Below are 20,738 nucleotides of genomic sequence, written 5' to 3' on the forward strand. Positions count from 1 at the left end.
GCAAAATAACTTCACAAAGAGGAGATGGGAAATGTACCCTCGAAAAACAAGGCTCTATCATGTCAGAACTACACAACCATAAATAATGCAGGTAAAAGAACCAACAGGTAAAATAGCTTCATAAATTATAAAGGAATAATCATATAAACTTATCATATTACATGGAAGAAAATTACAAGCAAAACACATTGGAATAGTTTGAAAAAGAAATGCATGCAATAAATTACAATTTATACAACATTCAGCAGCAAGTAAATATAAAATTGATAATTAAACTTCTCAAAAAAATGATAATTAAACTGAAGGATGGTGCTAGTTTGCAGATGGTCATGATGAGTTTGGACATCCTGTATGGTGCATCATGACACACACGTGCGCAGTGGAAAATAGAATTTGCCAAACTGAATGCCAACAAATGATTCAATAAGTCACAAGCATCACATAGCAAATACTTTCCTTGTGAATGTTTTCTGCTTCAGTAGTTGTTCAAGTTCAGAAATTCCACCACTGTCCGGATTTATTTCTTGATGAGCCCCACCAGCATCATGATTATCTTTTGGGTTCCCTCCAGCATGGCCATGCCGTTCTTGTACTTCAGATGATGAATTCTGTATTTCAAGATTCCAAATGTGCAGTACAGAAAAATATACATATTAAAAATAGCCAATAAAGAACTATAATCATAGTTTATGAAAAGAAATTAAATACTTTCCAAGTGAGCCAAGAGCAAAAAGAAACACTGAATGGATAGATCAACAATAAATGGGCACGGTCTGCACTTATATGGTGAACACAACAACCACATACAGAAAACACCTTAAAGTGAGAAGTATTACGTAAAATATAGTTCACATATCATTAATTCATTACAAAATTATAACTAAAGCAGAACACAACTGTTGATGGATATTTACCTCTTAGCAAGCTAGATCATAAGCATTTCTTCTCCCAGATTCAGATTTGGGGATGGTATAGGAAAGGAAAGCGGAAGAAGTAGTAGTATATAAATAAAAAATGATAAATCAAAATTACTTGGTATGTTGAAATTTTGTTTTCAATTATTATATTCTACATGAATCCCAATACCCATCTAGCCTTTTCTCAACTATTTACGGTCAGCTTTATAAATCCTATTTAGGGCCACCTCATTCAATTGACTTAATCTTGGTTAGCAAGTTCATCATGTAGAATTAAAGAAGAACGTAGAGAATTGAATCCTAAATGGGTGTCATGATCTTGGTGGGATGACGTGAATAAAAGAATTTAAAAAGCAGCTTGATAAGATGGAGGTGACTAAACAGTAAGTTGTTTGACCTAGTTTACACTCGTGTTGAGGGGGGAAACAGGGTCATAAAAGATGAGAATTTTCCTTAAGAATGAACTGAAAGGGTGCTGAAAATTTTGAAATATGACCTGGTAAATGATTAAGCTATTTCAATTGGAAGGTTAAAGACTAATTGTGGGACGAGTTGGCGTTGTAATGAGAATTGTTTCAAGAGAAGAAAGAGCACTTCAAGAAGTACTGAGAATTTTTAGGTAAGGATATGAGCTTAGAGAAGCTAAGCAAACCATTTTTCTCACATCTTCATTACAAATTTAGAAAGATCATAGGGGAAAAATGGGCTTTAATTTTTATGTAGTGTTTGAAAGCACTTAAGGTATCCAATGAGTTCTAAGAAACCTAAAGCAGAGGACCAACAATAGATTAGAAAAGTCAAGTTAGCAAGCTGAAAGTTTCTGCGGCTCTCTAAGACCAGCAAAGATATCGAGAATTTGCAGCAGTTTCAAAGTCCTGCCTTGGCTGCAAGACTGGGCATGGAAAAAGGTGAAGCAAAAGATCTCAAGATTCTCAACATTTGAAGGGAATGAAAAGAAAAAGGTAAAGCAAGGACAACCTAAGAAAGATAAGAAAAACAGAGACCTGGGCATGGAAACCATAAGAAAAATGGCTCTTGTGAGAGACTATAGTTCATACAAAACGAGCTATAAAATTGATATTTTAGAAAACTGAGGAGCCATAAATAGCGTGGATATGTTACAATGCCCACCACAGGGAGAATTGGAAATGAGGGCCAAGAGGTGGTAACCAAAACTGCAGGAGAAGCCTGAAATGGACAACAAGAGACAAGGAGATGATTCATTTCACAAAGGACAAATGGCTGCTGAAGATGCCTCTTGATGTGACTCGACATGGAAGAAAATAGACAATTGCCTAGAGGTAAAACATATTACGGAAGATAGAGAATCGAATAATTGCAATCCATGGACACGGGGATGAAACCAGATTGGATACGGATCGGACACCAGTATATCCATATCCATATTTGTTTTATTTGACGAATACAGATACAGATATGCATGTTAGTCGCATGCAAAAATTTATATTCATATTTATTTTAAATGGATACAAATACAGATCGAATACTGAAAATATGGATATAAATATGGATATAAGTCAAATAATTAAACTTTATGACTATAGAATCAAAAATATTACTAATGGAAGGTAAATCAAGTTAATAACATGTTAATGTAGTCATTATTTTTCTCAAAAGTTCATGATTGCCATATAAAATTAAATAAAGTTACAAATAGAATCAGATATTTCGATATGTATCCGATAGTTGTCTATCCATATCCATATCCATTTTTCTTTGGCGAATATGGATATTAGTCAATTAGCTCAAATTTCTATCTATATCCAGATATATTCGAATACCAAAACGGATCTAGACAGATATTATCCAATCCACTTTCACCCCTACAGGGATATATGATCGATCAAGCATGCCACCCTATAAAAAGCCAGAACAAGGACATAATAATGCGTACGTTCCCCAAATGACAATGTTGTTGCCTGGACAATGTATGATGTGATTCTGGTGAAAAAAGGACATGGTGGAAGATGAAAACATTTGGAAATAATTCCTGCCAAAGGCTGGAACATGACAAATAACCTCATAGAAAAGGGAGTAAATTTTTTTTTGTTGAGAAAAGCGATTGCAATTAGACATAGATGCCCTCAACACAATATCCAAGAAAAAGATGAGAGCCACTTACTTTCAAATGAAAGTAGTTAGGAATAGCAATGACAACTTCTTGAGAAATGGCCAAATACCATCCACAGTAAAAATATTGAAATAAGAAGGGCCAGCAGACTATAGAAATGAAGACAGAAACATGAATGGTTTGCCTTTGAAGAGAAACTTATGGTAGATATGGAAATGCTAAAACAAGGTAAATTTCGGAACGAGTAAGCATGTTTGACAGGGGACACCATGTTAGGTGATAGAAAAGCGAATAATGGGAAGTTTAGTGAAGTGAAAGAACTTAGTGCTAAGAAACTAATACTTAGGGTATCGTACCAACCTTGGAGTTCATCCATGTACCTACTTCCAAAGCTTTTACTTTTCAATTTTTTTGAGAGATCCCCTTCCTGTACATGCATTTGAATCTAGTACACAACACATGCGCCCTCTTCATACCTTGGTCGAATGGATAAAGCTGATCAGAAGATTGGTTTCAACTACAAGAACCAATAAAATAACCAAAGAAGAGAACAAAAAGATGGCATGTGTTTTCTTTGATTGATTGACATTACTGACAAAAAACATCATTCACCTAATGCATATGATCAAACGATAATAGGTCATCTACTCATCTTCATGATGCCTGTAATCGTACACCTAGGTTTGTGATCCGCAAATGGACGACACTTGTCCGCAATCAAAGTTGTTACTCATATTAGATGTTAATGTGTGGTCCCAGCTCTCTCACTCTTTAGGATCTGAATCCAATCCTACTAACTTAGATATTATCTGATCTTTTGTTTCTAATTACAAATTAGGAGACCACCCCTTCCCTCTCTAACTTTGAACCCTATGTAATCGTCGTTAAAGCAATGTATGCCCTAAAAGTCATTTGCAAGTAATTGTAAACATTTATTAGATTAATACATAGATTTTTCCTTTTCAATGATCACATGTAGTACAGGATATGTGCCACACATTAGCCATAGAACCAAGGAGTTTGCAAGTACTCTAGGGGATTTACCAATGTGCATAGAGTGTCTTCCGAAGGGAGGATTGGATACTTGAAATTTGTTCGGAGCTATAGGTAATGTTGTTCGCACATATAAGGTTTCTGAGGTGGAAAGTGATATCGTGGAGTTCCTCCTTCACTGAGGTCAGACTTTGCACTAACATTTGGGTATGCCATCACGTGTGCTTTTCGCAGCCTCAGCATCTCCTAAGAACATGAAGATCAACTCCAGAATCACCATCATGGGCAAGTATATCTTGTTTTAACACTTGTGTATGCTTCTTTATATGGTAATATCATGAAAAAAGGTCCTAATATTCCACTGCAAATACTTTGATGATCCCCAGAATTCCATCAATGGCCAGTCTTTCGCTCCTCACTCTAAGGGCATCTTTGGTATTAGTTCTACTTTTTAAATAGTTCCCACAAAAGGCGAAGCTAGAAGCTAGGTTTTCTAGATTCTCCTAAAAGCTCCCTTTCTAACTATTTTTTCTTGTAGATGCACTTACCCTATATTGTTACCAAACACATTTTTCTAAGAAACACTATTCTACATAAAGATTACAGAATTGCTTTCTAAAGCAACACCAAATAAGGCCTAAGCAACATTCTCGAGCCTCATTTCCTTTCTTCCTCACCCAAAACTAACAGCTTGTTGCCATGTACCATCATAGTCCATGTCCTTACCCTTTTCCGACTATGCATCTAGCCCATCATCCAACATCTATGCTTTGTCCTAGTACTTTAACCCTATATGCATATCTTCCCCTTCCATTGCCCTGCCCATCTACTCAACCTATATCTTCCCTATCTCAACTCCCTACCTTGCTTCAACCATGTTGTTCAAGGACTACAAAATCGACCCAAACCGCCTGGTTCAAGGCGAACATACCAAACCATTGCAAAACCTGGCTGATTTAGTGGTTCAGTACAAGAACCAGCTTGTACTAGTCCGTGCTGGGCCAAATAGAGCAGAATCATCTAATTCGGCTCTATACCAACCTATACCAACCAATTTCGGCTGGTACCATGATAAAGAATGAGAAAAAGAGACTAGCAGGCTGCTCGGTACAAGACACGTACATACTAGTACAATACTCAATACTAAGATTGCGGACCTTAGTGTTGTTAGTCAAAAGAGTTAGGAACGTGGTAGATGGAGACGAATGAGCATTGATAATAAGGTAGAAGGTAGTAATTGAGAAAGAGAAATAATAAAATGGAGGCTAGTAAATGGGGAGGAAAATGAGACAGTAGGTTGTGGTAGTCTCCCCTGATAGTTTTGCTCAAACTTTTGGTGTTTTAGTTGAAAAAAAGAAAAAGAGAATTTTTTGAAAATGAAAAGATAGAAAAAGAAAAAAAGAAAACATTATAGTGATTTTGCATTATATAGATTATTATTCATGCAGGTTCGATGGTTTCAGGATGAAGTTGGTATCATATATGAGTAAAATTCATAAACCATATCTGTTTTTTGTTCTGTGAACTTCAGTTGTTTGAAAATTTATCTTATTGATAGCACCCTCCCAAACCACATCACCAGGGAAGGAACAATTGTGGTGTGCCTCCATTTGAAAATTTATCTTATTAGCAATTCTTGAGTTCAGTGCCTAGTGTATAAGTCTTCTTCTTCAATATATTTTGGTATAACTACAAAACATATTGAATTTGGAATTTCTTTCTCGAATTTTGAAGGTTAAGTGGATATTTATAGATGCAAGTAGTTATAAAAAAATTATTCTATATAAAAAAAGTTTTTATTGTGAAAGACTACCTTGTATTTGTTTGTTGACATTAGTGTTTGTTAAGTACTGTAATAGGAGCCCTTCCTAGCTTATATACATGTCATCCATGAACAAATATCACCTCTTTTCACTTCAGAAAAAGAAAGAAAAAACACATATAACTGATGTTACATTATCTACTTAAAAACGAAGAAAGGACCAATATACCATAGAAAATACCAAAATAAAACTTTCAGAAGAAAGCATCCATGACTAATTTCAGTCAGTTTTGGCCATAACTAAATCAAAACTGGTTAATTTCAGCTAAAGCTGATCAAAACTGCCTAAACGTAGTGTCAAGGTCAGGTTCAGCTCACTTCCAAATTGATCTATTTTGACCGCTATGGATTGATTTTGGCCAAAACTTCCAAACCTTGGTATCAAGGTGAAATGATCAGGGTATAGGTTCATAATAGAATAACCTGGCCACCTAGAATAGAAATAATGATTGTTCAAGATGATTATGTTATAGGTTTATAATAGAAAAGTAGGATACAGCCCAATAATGTGATATATCGGCCTGTATTGATGCATATCAAAGCAATATGAACAGATACAGGCTGATATACATTAATGTAGAATTACTCACCCCTGCACCATAATGGTGACCCGCCCATGGGGCACCAACCATATCCACAATATAGCACATAGCATTAAATCCTTACCTCCATTATATCCTTACAAATGAATCTCTGTTGTTTATGAGAATTTGAATTCTACAAGATGCGACATTTTTTTACTTTCAGTTAGATTTTACTATATAAACCTATTTTATATTTTGAAACAACAAATGAATCATTGGTTTATTTACTCTATCAGCAAATCAAGATGCCCGTTGAGCACCATACAAGACATCAATTTTTTATATTTATGTGCTATAGGATTACTTGTGTTTGGTACATTAATTAAATATCCCCTCCATTTTCAGTATTAAAACAGATTCCTTTGAAAACTTAAAAAACATTTTTTGCCATGAAAAAGAAAAGCATATAATGTTCAATAGGGGAAAATAATTTTGTTTAAAAGCAGAGGTAGTTTATCCTGTAAATTGAAGTGGCAAGTGTACTTAAACTAGCACAACCCATACTCAGACATAAGAATAAATCAAAAAAAAAAAAAAGATTTAACGCATAAATTGAAAATATTAACACAAGAAATAATGACTCAGATGAGATACACCTCTCCTGATTTAATTTCTAGCAAGTGTCGAGCAAAAATAATCCAATTAATAATTTATATCTATAAAGGACATGAAGAGCAAATAGCTGAAAACCTTCTAAGTCAGTTCCTTCCTGAAATATACACAATCATTTTTTTTTAACAATCATAAACTTGGAAAATGCCACTGTCTGCTTGGCCAATTGGTTAGGGCATAAGCACTCTGCTCCCCTGAGGAATGAGTAAACAGTTCTGAACTAGGGTTTCCACAATCAAAAAAGATAGAATTTTGAAATTTACTCAAGTAAAAAGGAAAACAATATAATAATTACATCAAAAATTGGTATCAATCAATTATATATATATAATGGTCAATATGTAAGTTTCGGAGCTCGTGCTGGAGGTATACCACTCAAAAAGAGACTACTAAAATCCCAGGTGCAGAGTTGTTGAAACTTGATAACATCATCATGGCACAAAAATGAAGTTTCAGGAATTGTCATGCATTCCAAGTGTCACAGAATTACAGATAATTGATAATAAATACAAAGAAATAAAATCAAGAAACCATGGATACAGTATCAATTAAATATTTTCATTGTAATCGATCAATCAACAAGTATCATATGGTTAATATGCAAGCCCAAAATCCATTTTCTGAAAATAAGTCTTTAATACAATAATATTTGGCAATTTTGTCAATCATTTCTCAAGGATCATAACATTAATCTACAAAGAAAAGAATGAAATTATCCATTAAGAATGAAATTATCCATTACAACTCAAAGTAATAAAGAGCTACAGATCAACCTAGAATCGAAGCCAACAACTCAAAGAAGCAGGACACAGAAAAAAAGAGAGATTTCAATTTTAAACAACAAAAATTAAAAAATATAGATAAATTAATACATATATAGAAATTATAATTCATTTAATGTTGCTTACAATAGAAGGCACCTCAGGAACTTCTTGTCTAGATTGATAGTTTCCCTCTGCACATATAACAAAGTTGGAAACATACAGTAGCTTAGAAAGAAAATGTCGATGTTTCATCAACAAACAACAGGTAGCCGAACAGAGATACATCAACGGTGAGAAAACAAAGAAATAGGATCAGCTTACCATATGAGCACCACTTAGAAAAGGTAAGAATCACAAAGAATATGAAGAAGACAGATTGCTATTAAAAGAAGTGTGAGAATATCAATCAGATAACAGAATATATAAAGAACAATATATGGTGATTACAACTGATCTTCTCAAGGCACAATTACATGGAGTGATTAAGTAACTAAAAGCATAGATAAAGGCAGCTGTGGTATGCGGGCAGCCAAGGGCGCATTTATAGCGCACATGCAATAAGCGGATGCGTATGCAATTATAAAAATACAATAATCACAATGATAACAGTAACAACATTAATAACAACAATAACAAATAACATCATTACTGACTATATATATTTAATAGCGAATAGCAATAACTATAAGATTTTTAACAAATTATTAGCAACACCTGCATCTATCCTAACCATAACCCGTTAATAGTCACCTACCAACTAAATCCACACGTTCCCATGGACTGCGTAAAAGTGGGCCCCATAACACTAAGCCAAGTCACATATGACATATGGAGCTGCACAAGGCTAGGTGGACCATGTTTTGGCCTATAAGCAGCGCAGCCACATACAGTAACCACCAAGGTTTTCAGACTTCATAAAGGACTTGTACAGTAACCCCAGTAGCTCAAAAATACAGGTCAGGTTGTTCAACACTCTCCAGTACTAACACATGGTATACTGCTGGAGGCAAGTCAGAAATTGTACATATGTTAGCACGATTCTATATCAAGCCCTCATGGTACTCTTTGTACTAGGTAGTGCAGGTCAATTCAGAAACCTTGATAACCACATACGGGGAATATGGTGGGGTCCGAAGACCACATCAACATATGTGGCCACGCAAGATGATTTTCAAACCAATGAATAAAAACTAACCAACAATCAAGATTTTTCAAGAATCAAATGACTAGCCCTAAGAAAATGGTAGCACCATACCAATGCTACTATGAAGCATACCTTCTACATGTCTTCAACATCCTTGACTCCAAATACCTCTACAGGATTAATGCTCAGGTATTTAAGAAGAATAACAACACTAGGACCGTTGAACCATCCGTACCGAGCAATTCAAGGCATATTAAACCAGACTGAATGGTTACCAAGATGGTTCGGCCAATCAATCCAATTACCCCCTCCCCTTTTTTCACAAAATCCTCTGCCCTCCAATCCTCTCCCTCTCTTTCAATCTCTCAATTCCCCTCTCCCCCTATCTCTCTCTCTCTCGATTCTACTCTCGAGATCTTCCTCTCCCCTCGGCTATCTCTCTCGATGTTCCACTGCTAACAACTCCACAACAATGACGACTCTAAGGTACACCGCTCGGAGCTCTCTCTCCCTCCCTCCCTCTACTTTACTCTCGAGAGCTCTCACTCCCCTCCCTCCTCTCTCTTGATTCTCCATCGATGACGACAACTCCACAAAAACGATACCGACTAAGTTAGAGTTCCGCAACAATGAGGTATACCTCTCTCCCCCACCCTCTCCCTCTCTCTCTCTCTCCCTCTCTCTCTCTCTCTCCCTCTCTCTCCTCCTCCCCCCTCTCCCTCTCCCTCCCCCTCCTCTTGGTTCCCACATACCTCTGCTTAGTATAGTATGTACCAGTACCATATTGAACCGGTCACCAACCAATACATTCCCAATATCGGTTCAACGAACGTTAATAATACCATACAGAATTTACAATCTTTAAACAATATGGGAATGTTTAGTTGCATTCCATCATTTGCCAAGTACTAGAGTTTGATGTTTTATGAGTTATCTAAACAATATGTATTGAATTGTTGATGAAGTTGGAAAATAATACAATAGTTCCAAAAAAAAAAAACTGGCATTATAATAATTATAAGACTACTAAGAGCAAAGAACTGTTGAACTACAGAATTGGTTAGAAGAGTAACAGAAACAAATATTGAGATTAAGTGATATGCATGGTAGATCCATGGGGTAAAACTGCTGTGAATTTTGATACATGAACCATAACAGTCATTGCACTAGAATGGATGGTTTTGTGATCGAATATGAATCAAAGGAAAGGGCAGAGGGAGAGAGTCAAATAAATATTGCTTTGTTGTGTTATCATGGAGTACGCAAGCCATCACAACACGACACCACTAAAACTACAGGGCCTAGTGGCATAAGCAAGTTTTAGGTATGGTTTTCTACCGCCTAAATGAAAAGATAATTACATCAACTTTCTAATAAGCAATTACAACAAAGAGAATAACTAACCTAACAGTTTGAACTGAAGCATACCTATCTCGCTTCCTTTGACGACTACCTTCTAACTTAATTCATTTCTCAATCCGGCAGTTCAGTTGCGAAGGACGTCGACTATAAATATAAAGAAAGGGGAAAAAAGCCTTGAATCTTCGGGGAATTAGGGAGGATCCACTTCACAGAGTAAACCATAGACCCATGACATATTGATAAAGTCAAAGCCTTGAATCATGCGGCAAAATTCTATGGAGGTCCTCCGAAACTTTGGAGTTGCTCTGCTGGTCGCAGAACTAGAGCCCGACTCGTAGTGTAAGGGCCTAAATAGAGCTCTATGTCTATCCACCTCATCCTGCTGCCACTGATCATCCAGGCTCACCTGCATGGTAGCCTAATCTGTGCCTCATCATTATCTAGATCAGACACTTCTTCTACCTCCCTGAAGTAAGGTCAGCGGAGCCGTCCCGAACCGCCCGGTTCGGGGTGTCCTAAGCCGTACTGGCTATGGATCGGAATGGTTCTGACAACGAAAACGAGACCAATGCCGAAGAGGAAGAAGACAAAAAAAGAGGAAAAAAGAGAGAGCAGGGAGGAAGGGAGAGGGAGAGAAAGAGAGAGAAAGGTCGAGGCCAGCTAGCAGAGGCCGAAGAGCTACCGCGCGGAGGAGGCAGCCGCGGAAGAGGGGCTCGCTCTGGTCTCATGTGTCGTTCGAAACAGGGGCTGGAGGGCTCCTTTTACTTTTGGAGTTTTTAAATAAAAGAAAGATGAAGACAGCTTTGCCGACTTTCACTTAAAACTTCCAAAAATAAAAGGGCCCCCTCCAGCCGTTGTTTCAAACAAAATAGAAGGCTGGAGTGGAGCCCTTCTGCGGCTTTCCGGCGGCTCTTTGGCCTCTGCCTCCTCCGCACAACAACTCTCCGGCCTCCGCCTACTCCACGCAGCAGCTCTTCGACCCTCCGATGACTCTCCATCAACCTCCCTTGGCCTCCTCTCTCGTTCTTTCTCTCCCCCACCTCTTCTATTGTGTCGGTACAGGCTTAACACAGCACAGTGTGGGACCGTACCGACTCGTGCAGCCGGACAACCGATATGGTGCTCCGTACCAGTTCCACCGACCCTGTCCTGAAGCGATATGAAGGTGGCAGAGCCACTCGGCGATCAACCTCTGCCTCTCTTATCGACTCTCTGCTTCATTGTTCTAAAATCAACGAAGTACTTCATCAGCTAATGTATCTCCTATGAGTATTTTCGCAGGATAATCACCTGCAGATATTGCTTCAACCTTGGTACCACTCTTTTGAACTATGTGTTGCACCAGTTGCATCTCTAGTGGTTCCGACCAAAAAGCATTTACCCATGATGCTAATCAATCTCACACCCTAAATCCTTTTTCCTCGATGGTTCCATTTTTATAGTATTTTATCTAGCACGTTAGTTTATTAATTATTTAAAAATAGTAAAATTTATTAAAATAAAAAAATATATTTCTACTTCAAAAAATACTTCTGACTAATCTAATACATAGCACTAATTTTTTATTTTTTAGATTAATTATATATTTTTAGTAATTTTAAATTAAAAAAAATGTTTAGATATCATAAATTCAGAAAAATATTTTCCTACCTCAAAAAAATAATTCTAAATTTTATAATACGTAGTACTAATTTTTTATTTTTTATATTAATTATATATTTTTAATTATATTTAAATTAAAGATAATTTTTGAATATAAATTTTTGAGAAAATTAATTTAAGCTTAGATCCATGTATAACCCTACCATAGATGCTATATATATTTTTCTAAGCCCATGGACATACATCAAAGGCTACTTATTTCTTAATTTTTTTTAAATTAGATCTAGGCCACTATGCGCATGATCGCATTAAAACTGGAATAAATGAATAACAATTTAAGCCAAGAGTAGCTTGCATACCCCTAAATAAGCTTTTAGTTTTATAGTTATTTTTTGAATTTTTAATTTTTAATCCAAAAATATAATTTTAATTCAAAAAATTATATATTTAACAAAAGTTAAAGATTTTATTGGGATTGTGTAGATCATCCGTAGATCTATAACATTATATATTCCCTGACTCTCCCCCTTACTCTCTTCCTCCCTCTCTCTCTTCCTCTCTCCTTTTCTCCCTCTCCCCCTCCCCTTCTGGCTCTCCTTATGTTGGAATGCTCCAAAACTGCATGGTATAGACTTGCATGCACTATGTCGAACCGATTGCTAGCTGGTATCCCCTCCAATATTGGTTCGTCGAACCTTGGTTAGTATACTAACGGCCTTGGTACCTATACACGGTATAAGAGACATACCTAGTACATGTACGTCCCGATATGGCCAGTTATGCCCTACACTGGTTGTTTGATTCGGTCTAGTAGACCATGATTGACATGCCCAGAAACTTGGAAAAAAGGGTTGTTCAAGTAAGATGGCATGCAACAAAACAACTACCAAAGAAAGATGGACAACTTTCCTAATGTCTAGATATCCCAATTTTTAAACATATTCTATTCAGTCAAAAATGCTTCCCCTTGTACCACTGCCTTCTTAAAGTCAACACAGCAGCCTCTAGTTGGGGATATATCTTTCCCAGATTACCAAATGGTCCAGGTCCGACCTCACCCTTGGTATAACAACTCTTGACCATGACAACTGAATAGTATGTATCTGTTTATGCATGTACTTACTACTTAAGACATAATTAGTGACTGACTTGACTTTTACTGTAATTCACTAAGTAACAAAAGAAACTATATCCCAAAAAATAGTAGGAAACACATAGAGACATGTCATATTATTTGTGTGAATGAATTCAAAAAATAAAATAAAAGTACTCTGGCTCTAGCTCCTGCACCACAGCATCCATAAACATAAAAACACAAAAATATATGCAAAAGCACCTGTACAATCGAATTATAACGACAGCCAAGGGTAGCAAGTAGCAACAACATCAACTCCACTAGAAATTAAGTTACTCTCAAAATCCATCACCTAGGAGAATGATAATCACACAAGACAAAAAATGTGTGACTAATACAACAAAAAACAGCAATAGAATAATATACCAGCAACCTGTCTAGCTGCAAGTAAGCAAATCCAGCCTGCTCACAGCTACCAACAAGCTGCAAACATGCACTTTTCTTCTTTTTTTTTGGTACAACGGTAGTTCATGTCAGCCTAGCATGAACACTACCCTCAGCATCAAAAGAAAAAAAGGCGACATAAAGAAAAAGGAACAAAATCGAGCTCAGTCCATAGAACCTCCCCCCGAATGGTGAGCAGCGAAGAAGGCGATCCAGTCTGCAGCCCTGTTCGCCTTCCAAAACACATGGCAACATGGATCGAACGGCAGCACGCTACCAACCTCTGGATGTCCCTGAGTATAGGGTGGTCGTCTCCCCGGCGCCCGACATTACGAATCCACCCGGTCACCATAGTAGAGTCTTCCTCCAAGATGATGCAATCCGCCCCTAGGATCCTCCTCACGTAGGTGACTCCCACTCATGCAGCCCTGAGCTCGGCTCCAATAGCCGTCATGTCACAAGTGCGTCGCCCGCCTGCCGCGACTAGTCTGAAATTGTGATTCCGATTCACAAATCCAATCCCTCCTCTGTCTCCTCCTACCAAGGCACTGCCGTCAAAGTTTACCTTGAGGTGGCCAGAAGGTGGGAGTTTCCAAGAGACAAAAGTCACTCGGGGCGCTGTGGCAGCGAAGTGGAAATCCCAGATGTCCCTAGCCAACCCCGGAGGAGATGCCCGGTCAGTGGCGACGATTTCAGCCGCCTGACGAATGGCTCTGTCCACCACGACCCTCGGAGGGGTCCTATCCTCAAAGATGCGAGCATTCCAATCTAGCCAAATGTGGCACGCCATATAAACACATATGATGCCTCTCTCCACGGTGCCCGGTGAGCCTGCCAACAGCCTCAAGCGGTCCAAAAGATCCTTCGCCGACTCCACATCCCGCAGTAAGAAAAAGGGCGCCCGCTGCCAGGCCTGCACAGCTCGAGGACATCCAAGCAATGCATGGCTGATAGTCTCCTCTCGATCCGTGCACTCCTCGCACATCGAGAAAACCCTGACTCTCCTACTAGCCAACACACCCCGAGTTGGTAGAAGCCACCTTCCATATAAACAGAGCCACTCAGAGGTGCACCCGCATCCTCCAAATCCACCTACCCTCAATCTGTCGAGTAGCCTCTCTGCCTATCAGCGCCTGCAGGTCTCCAGCGCTCACCCTTGCCCTCTCCATCGGAGCCCACAACAGCCTATCTCTTGACTCCTCGCCTGGAATCGAAATAATCAGTATCCTCTCAACCAACTACTCCCCAAATACCTCCCGAATCATCGCCTTGTTCCACCTACCCCTGCCCGGACTAATCAGATCACTGACTCTATACCCAAACAATCTCGTCTAGTCCACCATCGTCGGGATCCTCTCTAGCGGCTGATCGGTCACCCGGGCATCTTGAAGAATATCTATCGATCACCCATCACCAATCGCCCATCCGATCACTGGCAGGACTACTAGGGCGTAGGTACAAATCTCCTTCCGGATGAACGAGATGGGGCGTCCCATCCGAAAATCACCCACTGCCGAACATATACCATACTTGCCCCTCAGGATAGCACTCCATAAACTGTCACGCTCCAGAATATACCTCGCCTCATGCCTCGCTGCTAGAATCTCCCATCGTACCAATAGAGAGTACACCCCAGTCATCCTGCCCTAATCGGCTGGCATATCACCTCCCACGCCATCAGATGCATACCATCTCTGCCCTGTTTCCTACTCCAGATGAAATTCCGAAGCAACAGTTCCATGCTCTCAACGCCACCACCGGCACAATAGTGTTCGACAGCAAGTATCGGCATGGAACTGAGAACTGAATGCACCAGTGTCACTCTGCCCATCATAGAAAGAGTCTCCACCTGCCAACCCTCCAATCTATGTCTGACCTTCTACTCAATGTCATAACAGTCACTGCGTCGTAGATGACGCTCGGTGATTGGAACCCCTAAATACTTTAGTGAGCCCTCCTGCTCACCCACTCTCAGAATCTGCTTAATTGAAGTCTTCACCTGGAGCTTAGTTTTTGGACTAAAATATATGGCTGACTTGGCTAAGTTGACCCATTGGCCCGAGGCCATACAATAATCTCCTAGCATCTGCTGAATGACAACCGTCGCCTGCCTTGAGGCCCGAGCCAGGATCATACAATCATCAGCAAATAAAAGATGTGATATCTGAATGGAATTCGGTCTGGGTCTATATACCTCCAAAGTCTGCATTTTCACGACATGACGAAGGGCTCTGGACAATGCATCTGCACATAGGATAAATAACATCGAAAATAACAGGCAACCCCGTCGAAAGCTAATAGTGGAGGTGAAAAAGTGGGATGGCGTGCCATTCACCAGTATAGCAAAGGAGGGCGTGCTGATGCATCCTATCATCCAACTGATCCACTACTCATGGAATTCAAAACTCACCAGCATGCTCCTTAAGAATCTCCATCTCATCCTATCATAGGCTCTTTCCATATCCAACTTGATCTCCATCAGACTCCTCCGTGTCGGGGCTTTTTATAGATGACACATGAACTCCTGTGCAATAAGTACATTATCGAAGATGATTCGACCCCCAACAAAGGCACCCTGCTCCGAATTGATTATCCTTGGAAAAATGCTCCTCACTCTGGCTACCAAGATCTTTGTCGTGGCTTTATACAGGGTCGTGCAGAGGCTAATCGGGTGAAAATGGCCTGCCTCCGTAGCATCTAATCTCTTCGGAATCAAGGTCACATAGATTTGCTTCCAGTCCTCTGCCATCACTACTGTAATGAATAAGAGTCGTATTGCCTCGAAAACATCTTGACGGACCACCTCCCAAAATCTCCTGAAGAAACCAGGAGGAAAGCCATCCGGCCCCTAAGTCTTATCCACGGCTAAGGACCAAAAAGCCTCCTTGATTTCTTCATTGGTAATCGGTCTGATCAGGGTTGCATTCTCCTCTGACACTGAAGCCACAGGCGTTGACATCATGGGAGGCCTCTCACTATCTATCTGCTCTATCCATCTAGTCTTGAAGAACTACTCTAAAACCCCTCTGATGGTATTTGGGTCCTCTGTCATCTGCCTATTGGTGCCTCTAATCGCTCTGATCCTGTTCCTCTACCTCCGGATGATTGTTGACTGATAAAAAAACTGGTGTTCCTGTCCCTCTCTGTGATCCACTGAACTCGAGATTTCTGCCTCCATAAGATCTCCTGTTGCCGAAGAAGAGAATCGTGAATGGCAAACTAAAATCTGAGCTCCCCCAGCTTCTCTGCTGACAATCCTCCAATCTGCTCCTCTTGGGCCTGAAGAGCCCCTATGGTGGCTTCAACATCCTCAAGCCTCCTGAAGATGTTCCCCACTTCTTCACGTTCCAGTGCCTCAATCTTAGCTAGGTGAGCTTCAATTTATGGAACACCATGTACATAGCGTCTCCCCTGACTGGCACCCTCCATGCCTCCCGCACAATCACCCCCGCTCGAAGGTATGATGACCAAAACTTCTCAAATCAAAAAAAACATTGATAAGACGAGGAGTTAGAGGTATTGACCAAGATTGGACAATGGTCCGAGGCTATCCGGGGCAGATGGCTCACGCAGACGCCCGGATGGTCCTGCATCCAACTGACTGTGGCAAAGGCTCTGTCCAGTCTCTCCCAAACTTAGGAGTGGAAAAATATGACCCGATCCGCCAACCCGACCCATATTCGACCCGCCATAAACAGGTTCGGATTTGGCCTAAACAGGTTTGGATCGTAAACCGGTTAGCCCGTTTAACCTGTTTATTAATTGAGTCGGATACATATTTTAGATGTCTGACCCATTTAACCCGTTTAATATATGAGTCGGGTTGGATCAGATAACCGTTTACCCGGTGATTAGGATTAGAATTTTCTCCGGTGAGTGACCTCTTTCCTCCTCAAAGATCTAGGGTTTGAGGGCAAGGAAGAAGAGGCTGCAGGAGAGGCGGGAGAGGGCAAGGGCGAGGGCATGGTTGATGGGGAGGGGGAGGGGGAAGGGGAGGGGAAGGGGTCGAAGCTCGTCGAGGAGGTTCGCGAAGAGAGGGTAGGAGAGGCTGTAGAGAAAGCGCTACCGAGCATCACGGGCGGCGGGGTCCATGGACCAGATGCAGTCCGAGTTCAGAATAGAGAAGAAGGCGGCAGAGGAGGAGGACGAGGGAGATCGGCGGGGGCAAGGAGGGGGAGAAGGAGAAGAAGAGGAGGAACTTGCGTCGTCCTCATCTTCGTCGGAGTAGGAGGAGAAGGAACGGCCGCGGCGGCGTTTGTGCCACCGGCGGAGGGAGGAGGAGGCGTAAGAGAGGACAGAGGCGATGGCGAAGAAGAGGAGAGGGGCAGCTGAGGAGGAGGCGGTGGCGACGATGGCGAAGGAGGACGAGGGAGGAGGGGAGCAGTCGGAGAAGAGGGAGGAGGTGGGGTCGGGGTAGTATTGGAGGTAGAAGAGGTTGGAGAGCATCAGCAACAAGGATGGATCCATCGTCGCCTCCTCTCTCTCTCTCTCTCTCCCTTCTCTATGCGAAGGGCGGAGTGAGTGGATGGGAGCGTAGGGAAGAGAAGTTTATTTGTGTGCTCTGCCGCCGCCGAGGTCACCGCCATCGTGGCATCGATATAATTTTGATACTTGCCAGGCTACAACAATTAAATTGTCTCCTAAGTTGCTGTAATTAATTGATACTATGATTGTCTTAAGATATGATAGCGGCGCACAATGAGATACAATTTTTTTAAGCATTTTGAAAATATGATATGTAGCCTTGGATTAAGGCCTAAGAGGTTACCTATTTATTAAACAGATTAAACAGGTTGGGTTGGGCAGGTTAAATAGGTTGGGTTGGGCTCAGGATGGGTTGGGCTAAATAGGTTAAACAGGTCGGATCGGGTTGGACAAATAGGTTAAACAGGTCGGATCAGGATGGGTTGGACTAAACAGGTTAAACAGGTCGGATCGAGTTGGGCAAATAGGTTAAATAGGTCGGATCAGGATGGATTGGACTAAACAGGTTAAACAGGTCGGATCGGATTGGGCAAACAGGTTGCATGTTTATTAAACAGGTTAAACGGGTCGGGTCGGATTACCTATTTATTAAACATGACAGATTCAGATTGTAGTTTTTGACATGTTTAATAAACAGGTCGGATTCGGATTTATGATTTTTTGACCCGACCTGCTTATGTCCGACCCGACCCGATTGCCACCCCTACCCAAACTCTCGCACCTTCTTGTCTATGGTTGCACCAAGTAAATCTCAGGCCCGTGAAACCAAGGTCAACCAGTCCATTTGCCATTATGAAGTCCTAGAACTCCCTGACTTCCCTCTTGTATGTGAATGCCTTCCCTTCTAGCTTCTCCTGCGGACGCTCAATGCAATTGAAGTCCCCCGCTACCACCATGGGGAGGCCCTGCTGGATCAATGTTGCCGCCTCATTCCACACAGTCCTCCGTTTTCGGTACTTCGTGCTTGCATACACTGCCGCTAGGATCCATGGCCCCCCACTCCCTTCAAAAATCACCATGATGATCTGTTGATCACAAACATTAAACTGTCAATCCTACACCCTTCTTGTCTCCAGGTAGCTATGATGCCACCTGACAATCCGTGAGATTCCACTGCATAGAAACCTCAGGACCTCGATATAGCCTGTCTTGCTCGCTGGAGACTCCTACCGGACCGTCGGATCTCAAATAACACACAAACATCTGGCCTGTGTAAGTGGACCAATCTACGAAAGGCTGGGGCAAATAATGGTTTTCCAACCTCCCTACAATTCCAAAGTAGCATCTTCATTCTGTAGCCAAGGTTGAGTCTTGGACCATACCCCATGATCCAGTAGTTCCACTCTCCTCTGGGCCATCCCTTCCCTGTGCCTCCCGCAAACTCCCCTCCCTTAAGGCTTTCTTAAGATGTTGGATAAGAAGCCTTGGCCTCCCCCCTTGAGATCCTCCTTCTATGGCCGACGTCATACCCAAGGCAACACCAGAAGCTTTGAAAAGTACCCATGTCTCCTTCCCGTCCCCATCGTTGGCCCCCAATCCACTTCCACCGCACTTCCCCTCCGCTTCCTTATGGAGGATACAAAGCTCATGGACCTCACCCTCCATGGTTTCTCCTTCCTTGGAATGTCTGCTCTCCCGAAGCACCCCCATGAACTTCAGGATATACCAACACCTCCTTCCCCTTCCCTCCGGTGATCCCGTGTCCTCTCTCACCCCCCTTCCTCTCCACACCACCTCTACCAGCTGAGAACCCCTCCCATGGATTGGGCTCCGTCCGGCCGACCGGCGAGCTTTGCGGACTTTCTTTAAAAATACAAACTTTGAGATCACATAAACAGAAAAAATTTCTACAAATAGTTCTAGCAGAAACCGCTTCTAAAATCCTAGAAAGCCTATATGAGAACTTAAACAGCATCTTGTCTTTAGAAAATTCCTACTTTTCCTATCACAAACATGATCTTCAGGTTCCAAGATAAGAATAATTCAAGGGATTGCATTCCTCTTTCAAAATTAGTTTCAAAATACAACATGTGTCGTTAATCCCAGGGACAAAAGGCACTCTTTTGCTATCGAAGACACTGAATATAACCAGTAAAAAGGCAAGAGATTAGACGAAAACCCTAAAAATTGAAAACCAAGGTAGACCGAGCAACTGTACAAGCAATACACAATAGCCAAGAAAGGGACAAGGAATTCAACCTGGGGCTGCCGGGGGATCGGCGAGGCGCTTGCGGGAGACGGAGGAGAGGAGGCGGGAGGCGCTCCGGGCGATGATCCGGGAGGCGGGATCGAGGAGCTTGGACAACCAGCCGCTCCCCCCTGACTCCGCCGCAGCCGCGTGGCGGCCCCGGAGGAGGCCTCGGGCCGCGGCCGGGGGACGGTTATAGGGCGTCGCGGGGGACCAGCGGGAGGAGCGCTTCGGGAACTTTCCCCCGCCGCCACCCTCGTACGCCACCACCGACATGGGGGAAATCGAAGGCGGAAGAGAAAAGAGAGGAGAGAAGATAGAGAGAGCAGAGACGGACGCGAGAGAGAGCTGGCCCGGAGACGGAGAACGAGGAAAGATCAAAAATCCGAGCTCTGGTTTCTGTATTTATAGACCTAAGATAGGGGGTGAGGACCCAGGGTTGGAACCGCCTACGGCGCCGCGAGGCCGTACGGATACGGATTTGCGGATCTTTCAATGCACTCGTCAAACCCAAGAGTAAAAAGAGACGACACGGACCCTAACAAGAGCTACAAGATCCTCCATCCTATTGCTTCAAAAAAATATTAAAAAATTATATATATATATATATATATGAAAAAAAACATAACATCCGTTTGGTCTGCGGGAAACATT

The 20,738-nt window shown here is 41.5% G+C and overlaps 1 protein-coding gene across 1 annotated transcript; it reads right to left on the reverse strand.

Annotated features, from left to right (window-relative positions):
- Positions 1–305: 305 nt before the first annotated feature.
- LOC149750868 (nuclear pore complex protein NUP1-like) lies at positions 306–20,457 on the reverse strand. Its single transcript, XM_089928511.1, has 3 exons — positions 20,096–20,457; positions 7,929–7,975; positions 306–608 (listed from the first exon to the last, which is right to left on the reverse strand). Exons 1-3 carry the CDS (start codon positions 20,358–20,360, stop codon positions 438–440), a joined length of 483 nt encoding a protein of 160 aa, XP_089784637.1. The 5' UTR covers positions 20,361–20,457; the 3' UTR covers positions 306–437.
- Positions 20,458–20,738: the final 281 nt, after the last annotated feature.

This window comes from Phoenix dactylifera, chromosome 18, assembly GCF_051530095.1.
Source record: "Phoenix dactylifera cultivar Ajwa chromosome 18, Ajwa_hap1_PhDact_Kaust_v1.1, whole genome shotgun sequence".
NCBI lineage: Eukaryota > Viridiplantae > Streptophyta > Magnoliopsida > Arecales > Arecaceae > Phoenix > Phoenix dactylifera.